This window comes from Haemorhous mexicanus, chromosome Z, assembly GCF_027477595.1.
Source record: "Haemorhous mexicanus isolate bHaeMex1 chromosome Z, bHaeMex1.pri, whole genome shotgun sequence".
Lineage (NCBI taxonomy): Eukaryota > Metazoa > Chordata > Aves > Passeriformes > Fringillidae > Haemorhous > Haemorhous mexicanus.
In genome coordinates, this window is record NC_082381.1 from 324051 (window position 1) to 343456 (window position 19406).

Here is a 19406-nt window from a genome sequence, read left to right on the forward strand (position 1 = left end):
TGATGCAAAGATTTGGCTTTTTGCTTGTTCATGTGAAGTCAGATTTTTAGGTGCCGCTCTATTTCTTCTGAAAAACTTGTCCAGGTTCTTTGAAGAACCTATTTTCCAGCTATATGTCAAGTATCAATTCTCCTTTAAAAATAATACAAGTATCTAAGATATCTTAATATCTGAATTTTATATAAGGCAACAATTCTTTTATGGTTTTTAATTTTTCTTTAATAAATGAGTGACAGTTGCTGTGGTTGAATTTTATTAGCATCCCTGAGACCACAGCTGTCTTAGGTAACAAATGTACTGAATTTTCAAAGACTCAAAAACCACCCAGTGTTTCTCTGTACTTATGAAGTAAGCTGATATCCTCTTTATTCCCTGGAGGAGAGGTATCAAGACAGTAGTACTCCCAAACTCTTCACAATGTCCAGCCAAGGCAAGCTGAGCTTCTATTTCTCCAATGAACAAATCTCTTCTCTAAGTACAACTTCAGATTCTCCTTCTCTAACAAAGTGAACAAGGGCGCCCCTCATCAACCATTATTAAAGCAGGACCATAAAGTGTTTCATTCTTGACATCCCAAGTATATGACATCCTCACTAAATTGAAGAATTTGCCTCGGCCTTTCATCACCTTTTCCTGGCACTACTTCAGTTACAGAATGCATGGTTAAATAATAACTGATCTGAGAAGACCCTCACTGTACAAACCTGGATAAGCCAGTTAGGTCAAATATATTAGAGACAGATTAAAATTACTCTTTTAATCTACATTTATTTATTTATATCATTTGCAATTTTTTGTTTATAAAAAGTGAAATATCTTCAAAGCAGAATTCTCATTATAAATGGAATAGTCGCTCATTCCCAGGGGAGGGACTTGAACTTCAGTCTCTCATGCACCAGATAACTGCTTCTGTCAAAAACAAGTTTTTTGAGAGAAAGTTTCAGTAGAAAATTTCTACTTTAACAAAACAGTGAATCTATGCAGTATTTTTGTACTGTATTTACAGGACATTGCCAATTTCTTTTGTTTTAAATATCTTTTTTTAGTAAGTATTTGTTTTAATTTAGCTTTTGTTACATCCTTACTGCCTTACTAGCATATTTTTCTTTTTCATACTTGCTTTTCTAAAACAGGTTTTGTTCTACCACATTTTAATGTATTTACATGTGTTTTTCACATTATGTACAATTTTCTCCCTCCTTCTTTTCCTACAATCTGTTCTCTATCTAGTTGCTTATTTGTTCTTTTCATATTCATTCGTATTTCAACATTTCCTTTACACTACCAAGTTTGAATTTTCAAATTAACACAATAATACTATCTCTTCACATAAACCCTTGTCAACTAGTCACAATGCCTCTTACACAAAAGATTGAATCTACACAATAGGGCTAGATATAAAACATGGAACTAGAAGCATTACCTACAGGAAATTGCAGAGATGAAAAGAAAAACATATTTCTAGCTACTTGAATTCCCACCAGGAATTTTCTCTTTGAATCTTTTCTATGTAACGTGCAGGAACCCCAAAATACTAGAATTTTAAAAAACAAAATTTTAAGTCTGTACATTGCTCCCTTGTTCCACACATGCTTGAGAAGTGGGGTTTCTTAATTCTTTTTTCCTCAAAAGTGTATTGCATCAGAGAGAAATAGTTTCTACTCTTCCCTTAACTTCCTGTTTAGAAGTATCAGTTCATCCTGCTCAATCCACTGCTCATTGATAACCCCAGATGCTACATCCATGTTTCCAGTTTTTCCAAGAATTGAACTGAGAAGAGAGGCAAAGAGAAAAGCAATGAAGTTGTGGGGTTTGGCCTACTTAGAGAGTGGTTTTTTGCTTGTGTGGGTTTTTTGTTTTTGAAAAACAGGTATTTCTGAATTAGTTACTGCACATAGGATATTCAAGCGCTACTTCTGTAATTTTTAATTTTAATTTTTTTAATTAGAACCTTCAGCAATTGTTTTAAGCTGGCTGCAATGCCTGCATGTGTTGCATAAGTCACATTAGATCATGGGAATTTTCAAATCCTACATATCATCATCCACTTCAAATTCATGTAAGCCTATTAGATAAAAAAAAAAAATCCATGTTATCTTGTCACCAGCACTGACGCTTTGGTAAGGTCTGCTGGTTTTATTCAAGAATCAGACCTCTCCTTAGAAGAAACACAGAAAGATCTAGGAAAATAATTCCCTACTTCAAATAATGTTGCATGAGGGATTAACACAATTTTCATTCAGGCTACTTATCATCTAGGCTAGTTATTTTCATTTCATAAGTGACATGACTAAATCAACTACAGGACTGAATACCAGAACAGATGCAATTTTTACCATTATTTTTATCATATGGAGTCCTTACACTCTACCATAATTTTCTGCATTTAGAAATGTAATTTATAGGATCTGTGCCTGAAGCTGACATGATACCAGCATGTACCTATATGTATTCTCTTTTTAGTCATAACCAAATGATTCTAAATATTTTCAGTGGGGTCCAACTTCCATAAAATAATGCCTTATCTAACCAGATATACAACCAATTCCCAGTACAGGGATCACAGGATACAAAAAAATAGCAACACATTTAATGACATAACTGAATTTGATTTAACACAACTGATTACAATCTATTCTTCATTTTGCATGCAAAATAATCACTGTAAATAGTATGTGTCCTAAACATATAGTACACTTATCAGAATTTTAAGGTGCCCAAAGAGGGACAGCAGGTTTTACAGTAGCTAGATTTACTCAACTAAAGAGAACTACAAATTTAAAAAACATATTAAGGAAAAGCTCAAAGATAAGAACACAAAGTTTGATGTACCAATGTTATTCAATGATTACATTTTTGTAAAAACATTTTCTCATCCAACAACTGGGACTTTTTCCTGTATTGTTTTTTTAAGAAGCATGCAAAATGCAAAGATAAATAAACTGGTTTTAAGTATAACAGCCATTTGAGAAAACAGAGGTTTGGTCTCTGCCATACTGGCACAAACCACTGCATAAAATAAATAAAAATAACAAAAGAGAAAAAAAATTCTCATTAACTAGAAATTCTCATAAACTAGAAACCCTTAAAAATGATCTGTTAAATAAGGGTTAGTATCCCAGTATGAAATACTCAGTCTCTCATGGTACCCAAGACAGCAGCATCTCTAGGAAAGAACAAAAATGCAAGCATGTAAGCACTGTACAAAAACTGAAGCAGCTACAGCTATTTGGGTTTCTTGGGAAATGTTTTGGAACCAGTACTAGAAGCCCCATACAGGACCTACCATACACCTTGTGCTCACTAATTCTGAGGTACTTTTTGCTCTGTCTCAATCTGAATCTTGATTTAAAATGAATAAAAACTTTATTTTAGGAAAAGATAAGTCTCACTTTCAAAGGACTAGGTTTCTTTTTCTCATGAAATATAGTCTGGTGCTTTGATAGTGAGTAAAACAAACAAAAAATAACTTAATGGCCTAATGATTTTATATGTTTTCTTTCTTTGCTTTATTGAAAAAAAGTACCATTTTCAATCCCGAATACTTTAAAGACAACTGCAAAAATTATCCATCAACTGCACAAATTAATCTTGGCAAAATATGTAACAGTAACAATGACAACACTGATATTTAGAGTAGAATATTAGCTTAACTTGGCAAATATAATAGAAACAATTAGTCTTAAAAAAGCTCTTCTAATGTTTACTACAGGAAGTTTTCTTTAGGTAGCAGGGCGCACATGATTAATTACTCCTGCAATGTTCCAATGACAAAAACATAACACAAACTGTCCACTGTATCCCAAATAGATTTAACAAAATAGTGTCAACAAAATGAGAATGTCTTCTATTATCAAATATTGCTAAGTAAATCAGAATGAATTGCTATTTAGTGCATATCTGAAAAAGACAATGTCTTTAATAAATTCAGTACAAGTCCAGTAAAAAGACTGTGTGCTACCATGAAAGCTCATGTTACCATTAGATTACAGCAGTCATTGAGCAATAATATGTACAAATTAAATGAAATATAAAAGAAAACAATCCAAATTGTAACAAATTTCCGTAATGTCTTGTGCTGCATCGCATCACCTGATAAAGACTCTTGTCATAGTATTTGTCATATTAAACTACATGGCGTGCCCAACACAACAACATGACATGCAACTAAATTTTATTTTACTGCAAGACAGGAACTTGGCTCCACCAGAAGAAAGTTCCAACAAAACAAAAAAGGTATTCCCATCACAAATACAATGATCCCACAGTAACATGTAGAATACTGATTAAAATATTAAAACATCACAGGTTCATAGTTCTTCATGCACAGGCACACACCTGCACATCCACAGCACTCATCTTTGAATTTTCACTTACCTCAATAGCTCTCTTTATGTATGGTATCTGTGTCCCACTGTCCAGATCTTCATTAATTATAAGTCTCCTAGCCCACTGACCAGCTCTGACAACACCATTACCATGAATTAGGACCAACAGCTTGTCAGGATTTACTAATGCATCTTCACTCATAAAGATAAAGCTCTTTGGTTCAGTCTCAATTGCATCAACCTGCAATTACAGACAACAGACAATTTAATGCATCAATATAATTCTTTGAAAGAAAACCTTTAGTTACAAACTTATCTACCAAATTTATATAAAAACATTCACCATTAAACAACCATTTCAATGCATGTGTGCCCAGGACTAAATAAAAATAAAGCAAAATATGCAATGTAACTTTGAAACACATAAACATACCATATTTTAGAACAGCAAACCAAGGGACATTTAAAATTAAGGTGTAAAAGATGTGTTTAGGCTTTGAAACATCAGCTGTTTACAAAAATTTATAAGAAAGGAAGAAAGTCCATAAATGAGCAATTGGAGGTGGCAAGAGGGAGAGTAAGTAATTTCTCACCTCTTAAATGCCTGAAGCCCCAATAAATTCTTACATAATATGAAAAAAAATCCTGGAGAGTTCCAAGTCAGCCACCTCAACATAAATACTGCATAAGCTACATATAGGAACCAGTACTGTAAATTCGTCTGTTACAAATTTAATAGGATAGCTCTATTAAAATAGAGATAATCCAATCTGGTTCTAAATAATAGCTTCATTAATAGTCCACCTGTACCAGTGTCAATGCTTAGCCACTTTGCTGTAGGAAGAGACCAACAACTAGCTTTGATATTCTGCAAATTGCAACCTAATAGCACATTTTGTCTTTAAAGAGAATAAAGCAGCAGGTTTTGTTCAATACAAAGTAAAGTTTTTACACTTGGTTTAGCAATCCTGTCTCAAGACAAAAGAACTGTCCTGATGTAAATACTATAAGGGCAAAACAAATCTTCTTGTCTACTTGTTCTTCTCTTTCTACTTTATGAATACACCGAAAAGAAAGCACAAAACAGGCCCATCTCCCCCTCCTACTGTACTCCCCACCCTTCCAGCCCCACAGCCTAAGCATCCAGCTGCTAAGAATGCTCTCTGCAACAGAGAAGAAAAGCAGATCAGGTTATGATCCCCATGTTGAGAAAGAAGGAATTGGCTTTTTGGATTAGTTTTGGTAGTTTTTTTTCATACGTATGGGTATGTATTCTTAACCACCCTTATAATAGGAAAAATTAATTCTGCATGCATCTTCAGACTTTCTTTCTAATGTAAGTTACAAAATGTTCTTTAAAATGAAGTCAATGAGGCTACTTGAACAAAACAAATTTGTAAATGAAAGAATTACGTCTCTCTTCAGTATTTGCCATAGCACTGAAGACCTTATTCCCCTGCTCCAAAATAAAGTAACATCTCACATGCCTCAGAGATTGCACAGGAAATGTACTCACTTTCTCTCATACTTTGTACAAAAATAGAAAATATGATAAAAAATATGTTCTATTGAAAAGACTGGGGTTACAGTCAGATCATGGTGCTGCTTCTGAAAAAGCAGTATTGACACCTTAAAAGGTGAAACAGATTAGGTAAAAAGTCAGCCAACACTGAATCTCAGATAGTACTTGGCAACATGTAACTGACTTCTACCCACAAACCGAATATTTACAACACTATAATTAGGAAAAAAAGAAGTGAATTTTGCATTTCAGACTAATGTGCAAGGTTAGCTTAGAAGGTTTTAGCACTTATATCACTTATAATATAAGTGGTAAAGTTTATATAATAGTATATAGGAAATACCAGCACTTAGTGGTCATACGTTCTAGAAGATATAGCTAGTTCACATTTCTGCAAATAGGTTAATTTTAAAAAAATGCGAAAAAATCTACCAAGGTCATAAAAAATTAATTTTGAGTCTTTTCCCAAAACTAAACACATTTAGAAACTTTTTGCTGAGCTAATTTACCTTCAAAAGTAGTTATTTATTTCATCCAGCTTTCACTAAAGAATGCATGTAAATATCACTCCTATACACAATCTTACTTTACTGACAGATCAACACAGAATACCATTTAATGCCAAACACGTGGAGGTCACATAAAACACTTTACAATTATTAGTCACTTGTTTTTCCTGACCTACTCAAGGCCACTGATTTCTGATCACTTAAATCTAAACTCAATAAATACAGGAAAACGCTTTTTAGATTAATTTAACAATTTGATTCAACATTGTTATTTACAGGTGAAATAATTCCAGTCATCTGTAGCTAGGCATGCCAAACCTATCTAAATTATAATGATAATTTACTGCTTAAAACTACAGTTTAATTTTCTTTTTCTTGGATTTTTTTCTCTATGTGCAATAATTCCTTAAAATTTATGAATGTAGGCAGCTACGGTGAGATCTCTACATGTATTATGGATTCTTAACGTCTTCAAACAGGGAATTTCCTTTCTCCATATGATTTCTGTCTCAAATGAGTTTTCACCTAATACAGTAATACCAGTCTATAAAGTATTTCAGCCGCACAATAGTTAGTATTACATACAGCCGCTATGAATATATAGATTAATATACAGAGAACTACATCAGCAATTAGCCATTACTAACCCAAGATTTATGAGAGCTGACAGGGTTCCAGGAGTCTTTTATTCTATATATTGGAGTTTTATTAGATTGAACGTTGAAAATGGAAGAAAATCCATAAGTATTTTTCTTATTATTTTTCTTACTATTTTTCTTATTTCAGTTGAGAAACATGAAAAATTCTGAGCCTTGAGCCTACAAAGTAAGTATAAACTGTAACTGGAGGAAGAACATGGCAAATAAGTGGAATTGAAACTGATGAGACTCAAAAAAGATGGTGAGAATTGTGAGCAGCTGGTGGAGAGAAAAATCTGCTCATTTGCTTCCCAAGATGAAAAGTCATCTTCTATGTGTTTCAACATAAACCTCACTAACTTGCTTTAGTTAAAGTCTTTACAGTATTGAGAATCCTGATTTAGAATTTTTCAATCAAACATGTAAAACTAAGAACTGCTAATCAATATTACAGGCAGCTAATCAACATATGACTATTACCACAACTAACTTAACAAACCTAAAATCCGTGGAAGTTTTACCAACAAGTATTAACTTCACTTAAGTAACAAAACTGGCAAAAGGAATATGATTTGGAGATAAAAGACCATTGTTTCTCAAAGAAAAAATAATTCTTGTATGAACTTCTACCTATTGAAGTCAAAGTGGAAAGCACTGATTACTGAGAAGATTCTATGAAGTGAGACATTTCAGTGCCATTGCCAACTAAACATGTGTCCTAGTTTCAGCCAGGATAGAGTAAATTTCTTCTCAGTAGCTGACAGAGTGCAGTGTTTTGACTTCAGAACAAGAATGGTATTGATAACACTTAGGTATAACACTGACAGTTTGGTTTTCTGCTAAGTTGTGTTTATCCAAAGTCAAGGACTTCCCTTTCCTTGTCTCATGCTCTGCCAGTGAAAAGGTATGCAAAATAAACTTGGAGGGAGCATGGCTGGGACAGGTGCCCTGAACTGGCAAAGGAATATTCCACACCTCAGAATATCATGCCCAGGATATAAACTAGGAGGAGTTACCCAGAAGCATGGCCAATCTAAGTTCAGGAATCAGGAGTCTGGCATCTGGCGTTGCACATCACCTTTTCTTTGGTGTTATTATTATCATTTACCATTATCACTGTATTTTACTTCATTTTAGGTTATTAAACTGTTTTTATCTCAGCTAACAAGTTTTACTTTGATTCTCCTCCTCATTCCACTGGTGTTCAGGGAGGTAAAAGGAGGATTAAGCAAGCAACTGCATGATGCCTAATTTCCAGCCAGGCTTAAAACCACTACAACATGTTACTACTTATTTAAACTTCCAGGCTTCCCCAGAAGCTGTTAAAGATGCAGTTAATTTAGAATCACACTCTATTTGTCCTCAACAGCTAAAGAAGAGCAAATATCAATCACTGATTATGCCACTAAAACTAGAGAAATACAAATACTCCATCTGGCTAAAAAAACTGCGGTCTTCCTTTTACTCCTAACAAAACCTTCAATGGAGTGCAAAATGAAACTTTAGAAGTAGTAACTGAACGGCCTCTCCCTAAATATGAGACTCTTTATTAAAATATTCAAGTCCAGTAGTAGATGTTGAACATAATTAGAAGTGCAATGCTTTTCAGTAACAATAATTCAACATGGATCTTGGTCTCCCTATGTAGGTAAAAACATTCAGAATCGTTCAGTTGGAGAAGCTGGCATAACACAATAATGGTCAAGCTCTCCTGACCTGCCAACTGGTCTTATTTTCATATCTGAAACCACATTAATTTTTGCATTCCAAACTGAAGTTGCCACCTAAGAAAGCAAAACAAAGACAGCAAGTTGGATTTTACACACAAAGTTGAAATGAAGGAAGATAAAATGCCATCATGCTTAACCTTTGAAGCACAGTATTTCCATTCCCTACTAAAATCATCCTGAAAAAATGCACACTCCACCTAACACAGTCCTGAAACACATTTCAAATATTCAAACATCACAGGACTGCTAGCTTCATTATCAGCTGACAAAAAAAGGAAAGCCAATACAACAACTTTCAGATCACCTGTGACAAAATTAAAAGAAAAAAAAGGTTTTGTACATCTCTAAAATATGCACATTAAAAGGCTGTGTGTGTATATATATGTATATATATATATGTGTGTGTGTGTGTGTGTGTATACACAAGAGCCATCTTGGTCAGACCAAGGTCCAGGGTCCTGTTTCCAACAACTGGCAGATTACATAGGGGAATAGCAAAACCAGAGTGGTTACAAAGTGATTCTTGCCTGGCTTTGACAGCCAGTAACTTTGGAACCTTGCAAGCCTCAGTTTATATAACTGGCAAGCACGTAAATTAGTTCAAGGCACCTATCCAGCCTTAATACTGTCAAATGGTTTTTTTGACTGCATTTTATACCTCTCTCCTTGGTAGTACTCTGTGGCAATGAGTTCCACAATATAATTGGGACATATAGAAATAAAACTGTCTCTTTCAGTAGAGATCTCCTGCCTGATAATTTAAACTTGATGCCCCTTAGGTTCTCTATTATGAAAAAGGCAAAAACCCATTTCCTATTCATCTTCTCTTCACCTTTCATGATTTTATGGATTTGTCATATTCCTTCCTCAGCCATCTATTTTCCCAGCTGAAGAATCTTTGTTTAATCTTTCTTTGTCTGAAAAGTATTTCATGCCTGTGATCATCCTCGCAACCCTCCTCTGTATTTCTTTTTAATTCTTCATATCCTTTTTGATATGGTGTCCAGACTTCATGCAGTGTTTAACACGAGGGCCCACATAACGAGTGGAATGATGATGTTTTTCTGTTTTGTTCTCAATACCTCGTAATACCTAACATCCTATTTGCTTTGAGGGTTTTTGACTGCCATTGAGCACTTGCTGATGTTCTCAAAGAACTACTCACAATCACTCCAAGCTCTTTCCCGAGTTGTAATAGTTCATTTAGAGGCCACTGTTGTGTTTACAGAGTGAGTGATCTTCCCCATAATTTTGTATTTACCAGAATTGAATCTCCTGTCATTTAATCATCCAGTTATTCTGCATGAATAAATAATTTCCCAACTCATCATAATCAGCTTTAGGTTTAACTATCCCAAATAATTTTAGAAAACAAAACTAGAAAAGTTTGTTAGCTTGTATTAATTCTTTTTTTCCTTTTGCTTACAGCTATGTCAGGTCTTCTTAACAGCATTTCACTGGTAACAGTTCATTTCATCTGTAAAATATGAACACCTTTCTCCCCTTCTAACCAATTAACTCTTAAGGGGACTACCTTCTCCTGTGCTTTTTAAAAGCATTTAAGTTTGCTGACAGTTTACTGGAAGTATCTGTACTCTTTTACTGACAAGATTTTTCTTCTTTGTGTGACCTCTGACTCCTGCAATGAATTCTAGATTTTTTCTAAAGATCTTTTACTAATTTTCCCATTTATTATTAGTATTAGTATCATTATTATTATTAACAATGTTAATAATATTAATATTTAAACTAATAAAAACAATAACAACAATACTATTACTACTACTACTACTACGTATAGCAATAATAATAATAATAGTATCTGATTTCAGCAGTAAGTTAAACACAAACTGGTTGTTCTGCAGCTTCATGTTTGACTTCTTATAGAAACCAAGGTTTAAAAAAAAATCTCATCCTGAAATTTTTTTATTGTACAATATATTAACTTGTCCTCAGGTGTCCTCTATTGATATGACAAATTTCAGACAGTTGATCAGAATTATATCCTGTTTAGAAAAAAAATTAACTGTGTGGAAATTGGACAAGTAGTACTGGAATTAATTATGTTAGTTTTTCTTATTTGACCTTGGTGTTCATTTTAGCTGCAGTTCATCTACTGGCCTTATCAGCTCTCTTTTATTATTAGCCTTTACAACTCCAAAAAGCTCTTTAAATTTGGTTTTTCTGAATTTCCTGTGATTTTACATGTAACTTACCAACATTTATACTCTCTTCTGTTCTCATCCTAAAAGCTATTTTATTACCTTTACTAGTTTCCTTTACTAGTTTCAAGCAGAGGGCTTTGTGTCCTTACTTGGGAGTCTGTCAGCGGGGACTTAAACCTAGCTTTTATACAGCTTTAATTTTTCAACTTCCAGATAGGTTGTTTCAATTCTTCACTTTTGTATATGCCTTCATAACCTATTTTTGATGGTGAGGCCTGGCTACACATAACAGCCATTCCTGAAGAACGGTGTTCGTACCTCACGTGAATTTTTCCACAATGCTCACAATTAGACACCTGCATATGTTGTGTTTTCTTATTTTGCTCCAAAATGCAATTAAATTATGACACTTCACAAAAGTTGAAAGCAATACATTTGAGAATAGCTTAAAAATATTACTGAACAACTGTATCCATTATCACTATAAAATTTCTAAATAGAAGTAAAGAGACTAATCCAAAAGTGGGAACTAGCCAGGACCATTCGTCTTCCAAATCAAGAAATCCAAACCTTAGAACCAGGCAGATGAATCACCACAGGTGTGACATAGGTGATGGGGATGCTGTAACACTTATCCTGAGTTTCTTCATCTTCATGCTTGGGAGCTAATTGATCATCTTTAGCACTGCTCTACTCAAATGCATATTCTTCATATTCTTTTTTGGGAATCAAAGAAAGTCCTATAGCCTTAAAATCCGAACACTTTGAAGTTTATAAAAGACAGCTTCACAGTTTCACAGATGAAGTGTGACATGGCTTGAGAAGTCTTGATACATTGTCTTTCTGGAAGTACTTTTTCGACCAAAACTTCACCAAGAAACAAAATCAGCCAAAAAGATGGAGATCATACCTAGCACTACACCAGGCAGACTGTCATGATGAACCCAATCCTATGCCTGTCCACGCAGAAAAATCTGAAGTGGGGAAATGGTACCTTAGTTTTGGTTCGCAGGGCATTGGTGCAGGCACCAGGCTGGGAGTATTGCCCTTCAATCTCTCCGTGAACCTCGCAGCTCAGCTCCTCCTGCCATGACCACAAAACACTAAAAAAGCTCTTCTACGTAACTATAAGTAGTTGAGTCAGGTCATCAAAACCATGTTCTGTAAGCAACATTCAGGGAATGGAAATGGAAATAGTGAAATCTAACAGAACTGTTAAGGCAAAAGACCTTTTCTTTTCGTAGCCTAAACAGGTTTTCCTTGACTGAATATGAAGGTTCCTCTGAGAATGACAGCAATTCAAAAGATTTCAAAGAGCACAGGAATAATCCTTCATAATGATGGAAAATCTACACTGTCACACTTCAGTCTCCCCTGTGCTCTCCAAGAGAGAATATAAAAATACCTGAACATCATCATATGACATCACATACATTTATAAACACTCTGATATGTGGGGGAGCACTTAATCTTTTCCAAGGGTTGATTAAATATTTTCACTAAGCAACAAAAGCACTTTATATTACATGCATATTATAAATTACTGAAAAAGCATTTTTTAAAAAATGACTTGGAGTATTTTACTGATACTGAATGTGAATGTAGTCTGCTGCCTGCAAAGACATTTCTGTTCTCTACATCCAGTTGTACACATTTCAAAATATTCACAAATACTTTTCAGAAAGCTTATGGTGCTCCGATTAAAAGCAACACATTTTGAAAATTCTGGTATCTGGTAAGGTAAGGAAGGCTCAGTTGGAGAAATTGAACACGAGAAGTGAGGTGGAACCACCTCACTGGAACCACCATCTCCAGATGGAAAATGCAAAGGCAGTATCCTGAAACAATGCCCTGCACAGAGCCCTGGCACACCTTGTCTTTATATGAATATGGCATCATAGGCTATGGTGGGTACAGATTCAAAAAACAATGCCCTTGGAAAAATAAATTATACTTACTGGAAGAGTTACTTTCTTCAAGTGGCATTCGTTCTGCAGTAGTTCATAAATGTATTTAGTAATGATCTGGAAGAAGAGAAAAAAATAGTAATGCTACCAGATACTAAAACACTTACAATAATGACATACGCAGGCAGACAAAGGCTAATTGGTTAAACTTCTAAGTACTTGTATATGTTTTGCCACCTTCCTGAATCCTCTACTGTATAACTAATTATAGAACTTGGAGCTTTAGACATTAAATTCTCTCTGTTTCACAGAAAATACTTCTTCCCAGTACAATGGAAGGGTAACTGGACCTGTGAATCCATCATGCACCACTGTTTGCACAATTAGGTGAAAAACAACCTCAAAACTAAGGTTTATAACCAATTAATATATAGCTGGGCATAGAAGAAAGGCTCTCTTTGTAAAGAAATACTTTTAAACCATTTTGTCTACAAGCTGATTTCTGGAATACTCTCCCCTCCAGGTTCACTTCATGATTTTCGTGGAGAGCAGATTTTTAGCCACTCTCACCCTAATTTACTTTGCCATTTCTACTTACTGAACAGGGGAGGTACGGGTCAAAGATTGCTAAATAGAAGAAAACCCCATACAGATTGCCCACTATGAGGGAGTTTATGTCTGTTTTCTCCATATAGGAATAAAATTAAAATTTCAACCCTGAAACCAAAGGTATCATTTCAGAAAACAACAAAATGAAGAAAGAAAAAAAACAAAAACCAAACAAAACACCAAAAAAGCCCACAAACAAAAAAAAAAAACAAATAAACAACAATATAAAAAATCCAAACAAAACCACAAAACCAAAACAAACCAAAACCCACCAGAAAACAAAAAAAATCACAAAACCCACAAGTCACACAAAAATCAACCCTGTTGCGACAAAAGACTTGCCCTCTTAAATGTAACAAAGTTGTCCACCTTTCAAATTCTTGCCTCCTATCTAGGGACATTTTTTTTCTGCCCTTACATATTTTAAGAAAAATGGAGATGCAGATTAAGTACTTTCTATCTATATAATTAATATGGGAATTAAACTGAAGAACAAATAGGCACTTCATCCATTTGAGGCTGTAAAAATGGTGTGGACGTTACTGTCTGGATTTCAATGGCTATAAGAGTTTGGAAAAAAAAAAAAGGCAAATTATAGAAGTAAAATACAGAACTCATTTTAAGAGGCTGAAATGGTGCTTGCCTTTTCCTTAAAGCTCAGGGAATGGAATTTAAATTCCAGACAGAACAAGAACTAAGTCTCAGAATATTAATCCAAGAATATCTGGGGGAAAAACTCAGACAGTATTCTTTAGATTAACACCTCAAGGCCACAATTACATCCATAAGCCCCAACAGAAACATCACTCTGACAATGGTCTTAAGTGATGGCATCTTAACGACACACTATCATCCAAGCAAGCAGGACCCAGGGTGTCATAAACTTCAAATTTAATTTTCCAAATGCACAATTACAAAAGGAAATTTCAACAAAGTCCAGAAGTTTTTATTATGTAAATGTGAGGAAATACAATATGCAAATGTTCGGAACATGTATGAACAAACTGGAAGTGCTGATGACAGCTAATTAAAAATGTTGGTATATGTTCCTCCTTTCCTTTCTCTAAAACCCAAAATCTATATTAGGATTATAAGAATTCTTTCTGATCCTGTTAAAATACATTTATTGATAGAATTATGTTCAAAAAACTTTATGGTTTACAGATTATCAGTCCTTCTGAACATTATTATCTACACAGAAACTGCATTTGGAGAAGGAATTCAGCTGCGAGCGACGAGTTGATTTAAGACATGTTTATCCCCAAAGCAGTATGCTGGGAACATGCATACAGTGTAATTTTACCTTCAGGGGCAAACCTTTTATGGTTCACCGAAATCGACTACAGTGTTATACCAACAAGTAAAGCAGTTAAGTTCCTGCAGTCTCAGATGCTAATGTTGTACCGACATTAAAGTGAGCATAACAACACTGACTACAACATAGAAATTTTGGTTTTAACTCTCAATTCAGGCATCTACTCACTGTTAAAATCACTAAAAGAAAACTTAGAAGAGAAAAACTGCTATGCAGAAAATATACTTTAGACACCACTTGTGAAAATCTACCCTTCTTACATCTGTTTGTATCTATTTCTTCTATTCTTTCTCATTTATTTAGACTGTGTGTCTTCAAAGAAGAAATAAACCTTTACTCATTTTTTCCACAGCCCGTCTCAATGGGGCAGTCATTCTAACTGACTCTTTATGCACTACTCTAATACAATGAAGAGCAATACAGCCTTAAAAATGGGAGTGTTCAATCAGTAAAACACTCTGGTGTGCCAAAGAATTAACCTAATGAATGCTTTCAATAAAAGCAAACATAAAGGAAGATACAGGAGGAGGAGGCTCAAATGCAAAGTCTGAAATTATGATCTTCAGATAGCTCAGACCCTGGATGGGCTGCATTACCCAGAGAGATTTCAGAAAAAAATTCCATTAAAAAACCCTCAAACAGAACAACCCCTAATACTGCCCCAGTCTATATTATATATATATATATATATATATATATATATATATATATATATATACACACACACACACACATAGATTAATATGTGTGTATATATTTATGTATAATGTGTCTGTCTCTGTCTGTGTGTGTCTGTGTCTGTGTAGTAGCCACAGAAGGGGCCGAAGGCTTTTTTTCAGTAGATCAACATGTTTAGGGATTTCTTAGCAATGGCTGGTACACTATCAGTCTTAAATGATGGAAACTGATACACAAGACTTCCTGAAGTGCCATCCAAATCCAAAATTTTCCAGATTTGAAAACATCACTAATGGCCAGACTTCCTGCATTCTACCATAGATGTGTCTGGAAAACTTAACAAAATTCAGTCCTGCCTAGGAAAATCAAGCAAAATTCTGTCCTATCTAGGAATATGGCTGCAAGTACTGAAAATGCTATACATCCAACCCTGCCTTTGGATTTTTATGCTTTTAACAACTTCTGATTTTATGGCTGATGTTTTTAATGAAAAAAAAAATTAAAATATCTTTCCTACTGGAAGCAAAAAGAAAAGAAACTGTGTGATATTTTTTATATAGAACTAGTTAGACTATTTCAAATCTATACAATTTATATAGTCACAACCTCTCTAAGTAGCAATATTTTCTTGTGCATGCTGGTGTTCTACATTTAACATCTGAAAACTATTGTAGAAACTACTGTAGAATGTTGAGAAGTGTCTTTTGACTTATTGCATGAGTAGGTGGTTCTGGTTACAGTCTATGAACTCTCCAGGACTAATTATCACTCAGTCACACAGCTGCTCATTACCGCAGGTATATGGTCACAGAGGCTGATCAATTCAGTCCTGCATCTGAACTATCAAGCAACAAATTCTTCAGATCCAGACATTCTCAACGCAAACTGTAACACTTACTAGAGAGTCCTATTCATGCTAGTCCTGCTAACCTGGGATTGCTGCACTTTTTCTAAGGCTCTTGAAACCAGTTAGGTGTGCCAAAGCTGTAAGCAGTATACAGCACTGTAATTCAAGGTACTAAGGTTGGCTGGAGAGCAGGCATCACTGCGTCCAAGACTGCAAAGAAAAAAGAACCAATAGTAAGACCTGCCCACAGTGTATGAAATTAATTGCCTGATAAATGGAGAAGAAACTGGCAGTTCTGTATTTCTTGTATGAGACACTGAAAGCTTCCACCTCATTTTAGAGTATTTCTGTACTTCATTCACATCCAAGTGCTGTCTATCAGAAAAATACATGCCAAGTAAGACAAATTAAAACTATCAAGGTGTTCTTACTGACTGTTGAGTGAACCGGAGGAAGGAGAAAAAAAATGAAACACAAATACCAAAGAATTCCATGTTTCTTATGACCTATTCTGATAGCAAAAGAGAAATCCCATCCAGCAATTGAAAGCCTAAGATTTTGACTGTCCAAAAAAGGTTGCACTCAAACTGCATAACAAAGGAAATTTTCTTCCCAGAATAAAGCAGTCTCCTCTGGAAGGAAACTACATTGCTTGCACTCTAAATTGCTCTCATTGAGCAGAGGAGCTCGCGTTCTGCTTTCCCTAAGCCTGAGAAACTTCTGCCCTAAATGAAATCACAGCTACTCTAATTTTGTTGCACTAAAAAAATTCCCATAATGAAGGCAAGCAGATGAGAGCAGGGACCACAGCTGAGCAGAACACATCCTGAGCACTAAAACCAAGTAGATTGTCCTCGGCATATTAAAAGAACACGTATCTAATTTCTGCTATCATTTCTTTGTTGTAGTTTTCCTTCACCTATGGTGAACAAGGTTGAGAGCCTTAATACATATGGTTCAGGAGTGGAACCAACCTTCAGTGCTCACTAGTGCCTCTCTGAGAAGCTTAAAATAACTCAGTCATGATTTATATTGGATATAACAGAGAATCCCTCCAGAAGTACCTTTTCAAAGTACTAGTGGTCTCAAATACATAAACTGCAGAGTTCAATAGCCTTATGGATAACTGGGGGATAGACCTATGTCATGACCAGTGAGCCTTCATCTGTATCCAGAAAACAGGCTATTATAATCACAAGGAAATTAAATTTAATGACTTGGGCAGAAAGCAAAAAGAACAGAGAGAAGCACATTATCTTATGACAGACCTGAGGTTTTACCCTTGCAATGCAAAATACTCTGCACAATGACAGCAGGATTATAACGCTGCATACACTCTGCAGAGCAAAACTACAGGTGGAAACCTAGTTGTGGTATATGCAAACATAATACAAATTATTTGGTAAGGTTCTGGCTTCCTACAATATATGTTCTTTTAAGACTACGGTTCATATAGAGGACTTTCTTACAAATTGTTTTCAATGACCAAAAAGCATTGAGAAATTTTGTTATGAGTCTAATTTGTGAAATCTTTGCAATAGAACATTCTGAAACTACATGATCAAAAGATTCATACCTGTATAGAACTATGTGAAAACAGAAATTAAAGACTAAGAACCAGTGACCGCTACAAAAATCATGAAGGTACTTAAGTCTAAATACAATTAAAAGTGGAGACAAATACCAAAGAGACACTTTAATGCATTAAGTATAGGAGGTCTTTAAACAGAGTCTGGAAAAGAGCGCTGAAAAAAGAATTCCCACAAAGCAAGGAGGCAATTCCAGAATAACTTAGTTTAAAATAATAACCCCTCCATTTCAAGACTGTAATACATTGAAAAAAGCCTTGTATTGCATTCTACAAACATCAAAAAACCAGCATGGCATTCATGAGGACAAGCAGAATTGCAGCTGACCCACTAGTGAACTTTTCCATAACAGAGATTACCAGGTATACAGACAACAGGTCACAACTCAATGACTTGATTAATAACACCTACATCCTAATCCAGGAGCTGCTTCAGTACATACCACACCAAAACACATGCTGGGACTCAGTGAAGTGCACTGAGCCTTGCCTGCCAAGTTCTCCTCCCATGCTGTGCTTTATAACCCAAGTCCTCTAAATTCTTTTCTTCTCTCCCCCACAGATGTGCTCCCACTTTCAAAACCAACCATGGCTACCCAGCCGAAGATTACATGCACAAATACATACATATACAAATAGAACAGCAAGCCTGCTGCAGAGGGAAAATAAGAAAAAAGACCAAGTAAATTACTCAAACTTGCAAAATGTTTTCTCAAGTGAATTCTCAATAAAAACATACTAAAAAAATCAGCATAAGCCTGTATGATTTATTGCCTCCCACTTTTAACCTGGCATCTATCAGGTGTCACTGGAAATCATTACCATGCAACCAACAGTCATGGATTCATGACAGATGTGAGGAACCCCTAGGCTAGCACAAACCACAAAGTCTCTTTTGAAGACAATCAAATGCCACATGTCCCCTTCTTTCCCCATATGTGCATCCCTCATGACCAAAATACCAACAACTCTGTCAAATGTCTAGTGTACGGTTAACACATGATAAAGAATAAAACACGTGACGCAACAAAGGATAAAGCGCATGAGATTGGTTGACATTACAACCACTCCCACGACAGAGGACAGATTACAAGACCTAGGAGAAATGATGAGGAAGCACAAGCTGTTAACCCAAGTTGTCCACTCCATTGCCTACTTCTACACACTTGTAGCAGATTTTGGGGAAAAAAAAGGAAATGGACAAAACTACAGATTAAATATATCCCTCTGGTGGACCAGATCCACCTGTATGGATCTGAGATTGCCAACATTACATTCCTCATCTACACATACTCAAAACAGAAACAGAAAGCCATCATCACTATTGCTACTCTTGCTATCACTTTTCACTGCTCTAAGGATTAAATATGAACAGAGACAGAACTACTCTCTCAAAGTTAAGAATGGCTACTTCCCATCATGAGTGAGATGTGTTGGCAGCAAAACACTTAGTGGATAGGGGCCTCTGCCTCCAAACATGCCAGCTTGTGAGAAAACACTCATTAAACACTCTGTCAGATGACTTTGCAATAATTTTTAAAGAGAGTTCTCAAAGTAAATCAGAGTGAAG

At 35.2% G+C, this 19406-nt stretch overlaps 1 protein-coding gene across 7 annotated transcripts in view; it reads right to left on the reverse strand.

The window, feature by feature from the left end:
- ARB2A (ARB2 cotranscriptional regulator A) overlaps positions 1-19406 on the reverse strand; it is a 255332-nt gene that overhangs the window by 187077 nt on the left and 48849 nt on the right. For all 7 annotated transcript variants that reach the window (XM_059873455.1, XM_059873457.1, XM_059873456.1 and 4 more), the window contains 2 exons: positions 12851-12916; positions 4378-4569 (listed from right to left, as the gene is read on the reverse strand). In XM_059873455.1, coding sequence (XP_059729438.1) covers positions 4378-4569; positions 12851-12916 — 258 coding nt within the window. The remainder of the gene's footprint in view (positions 1-4377; positions 4570-12850; positions 12917-19406) is intronic.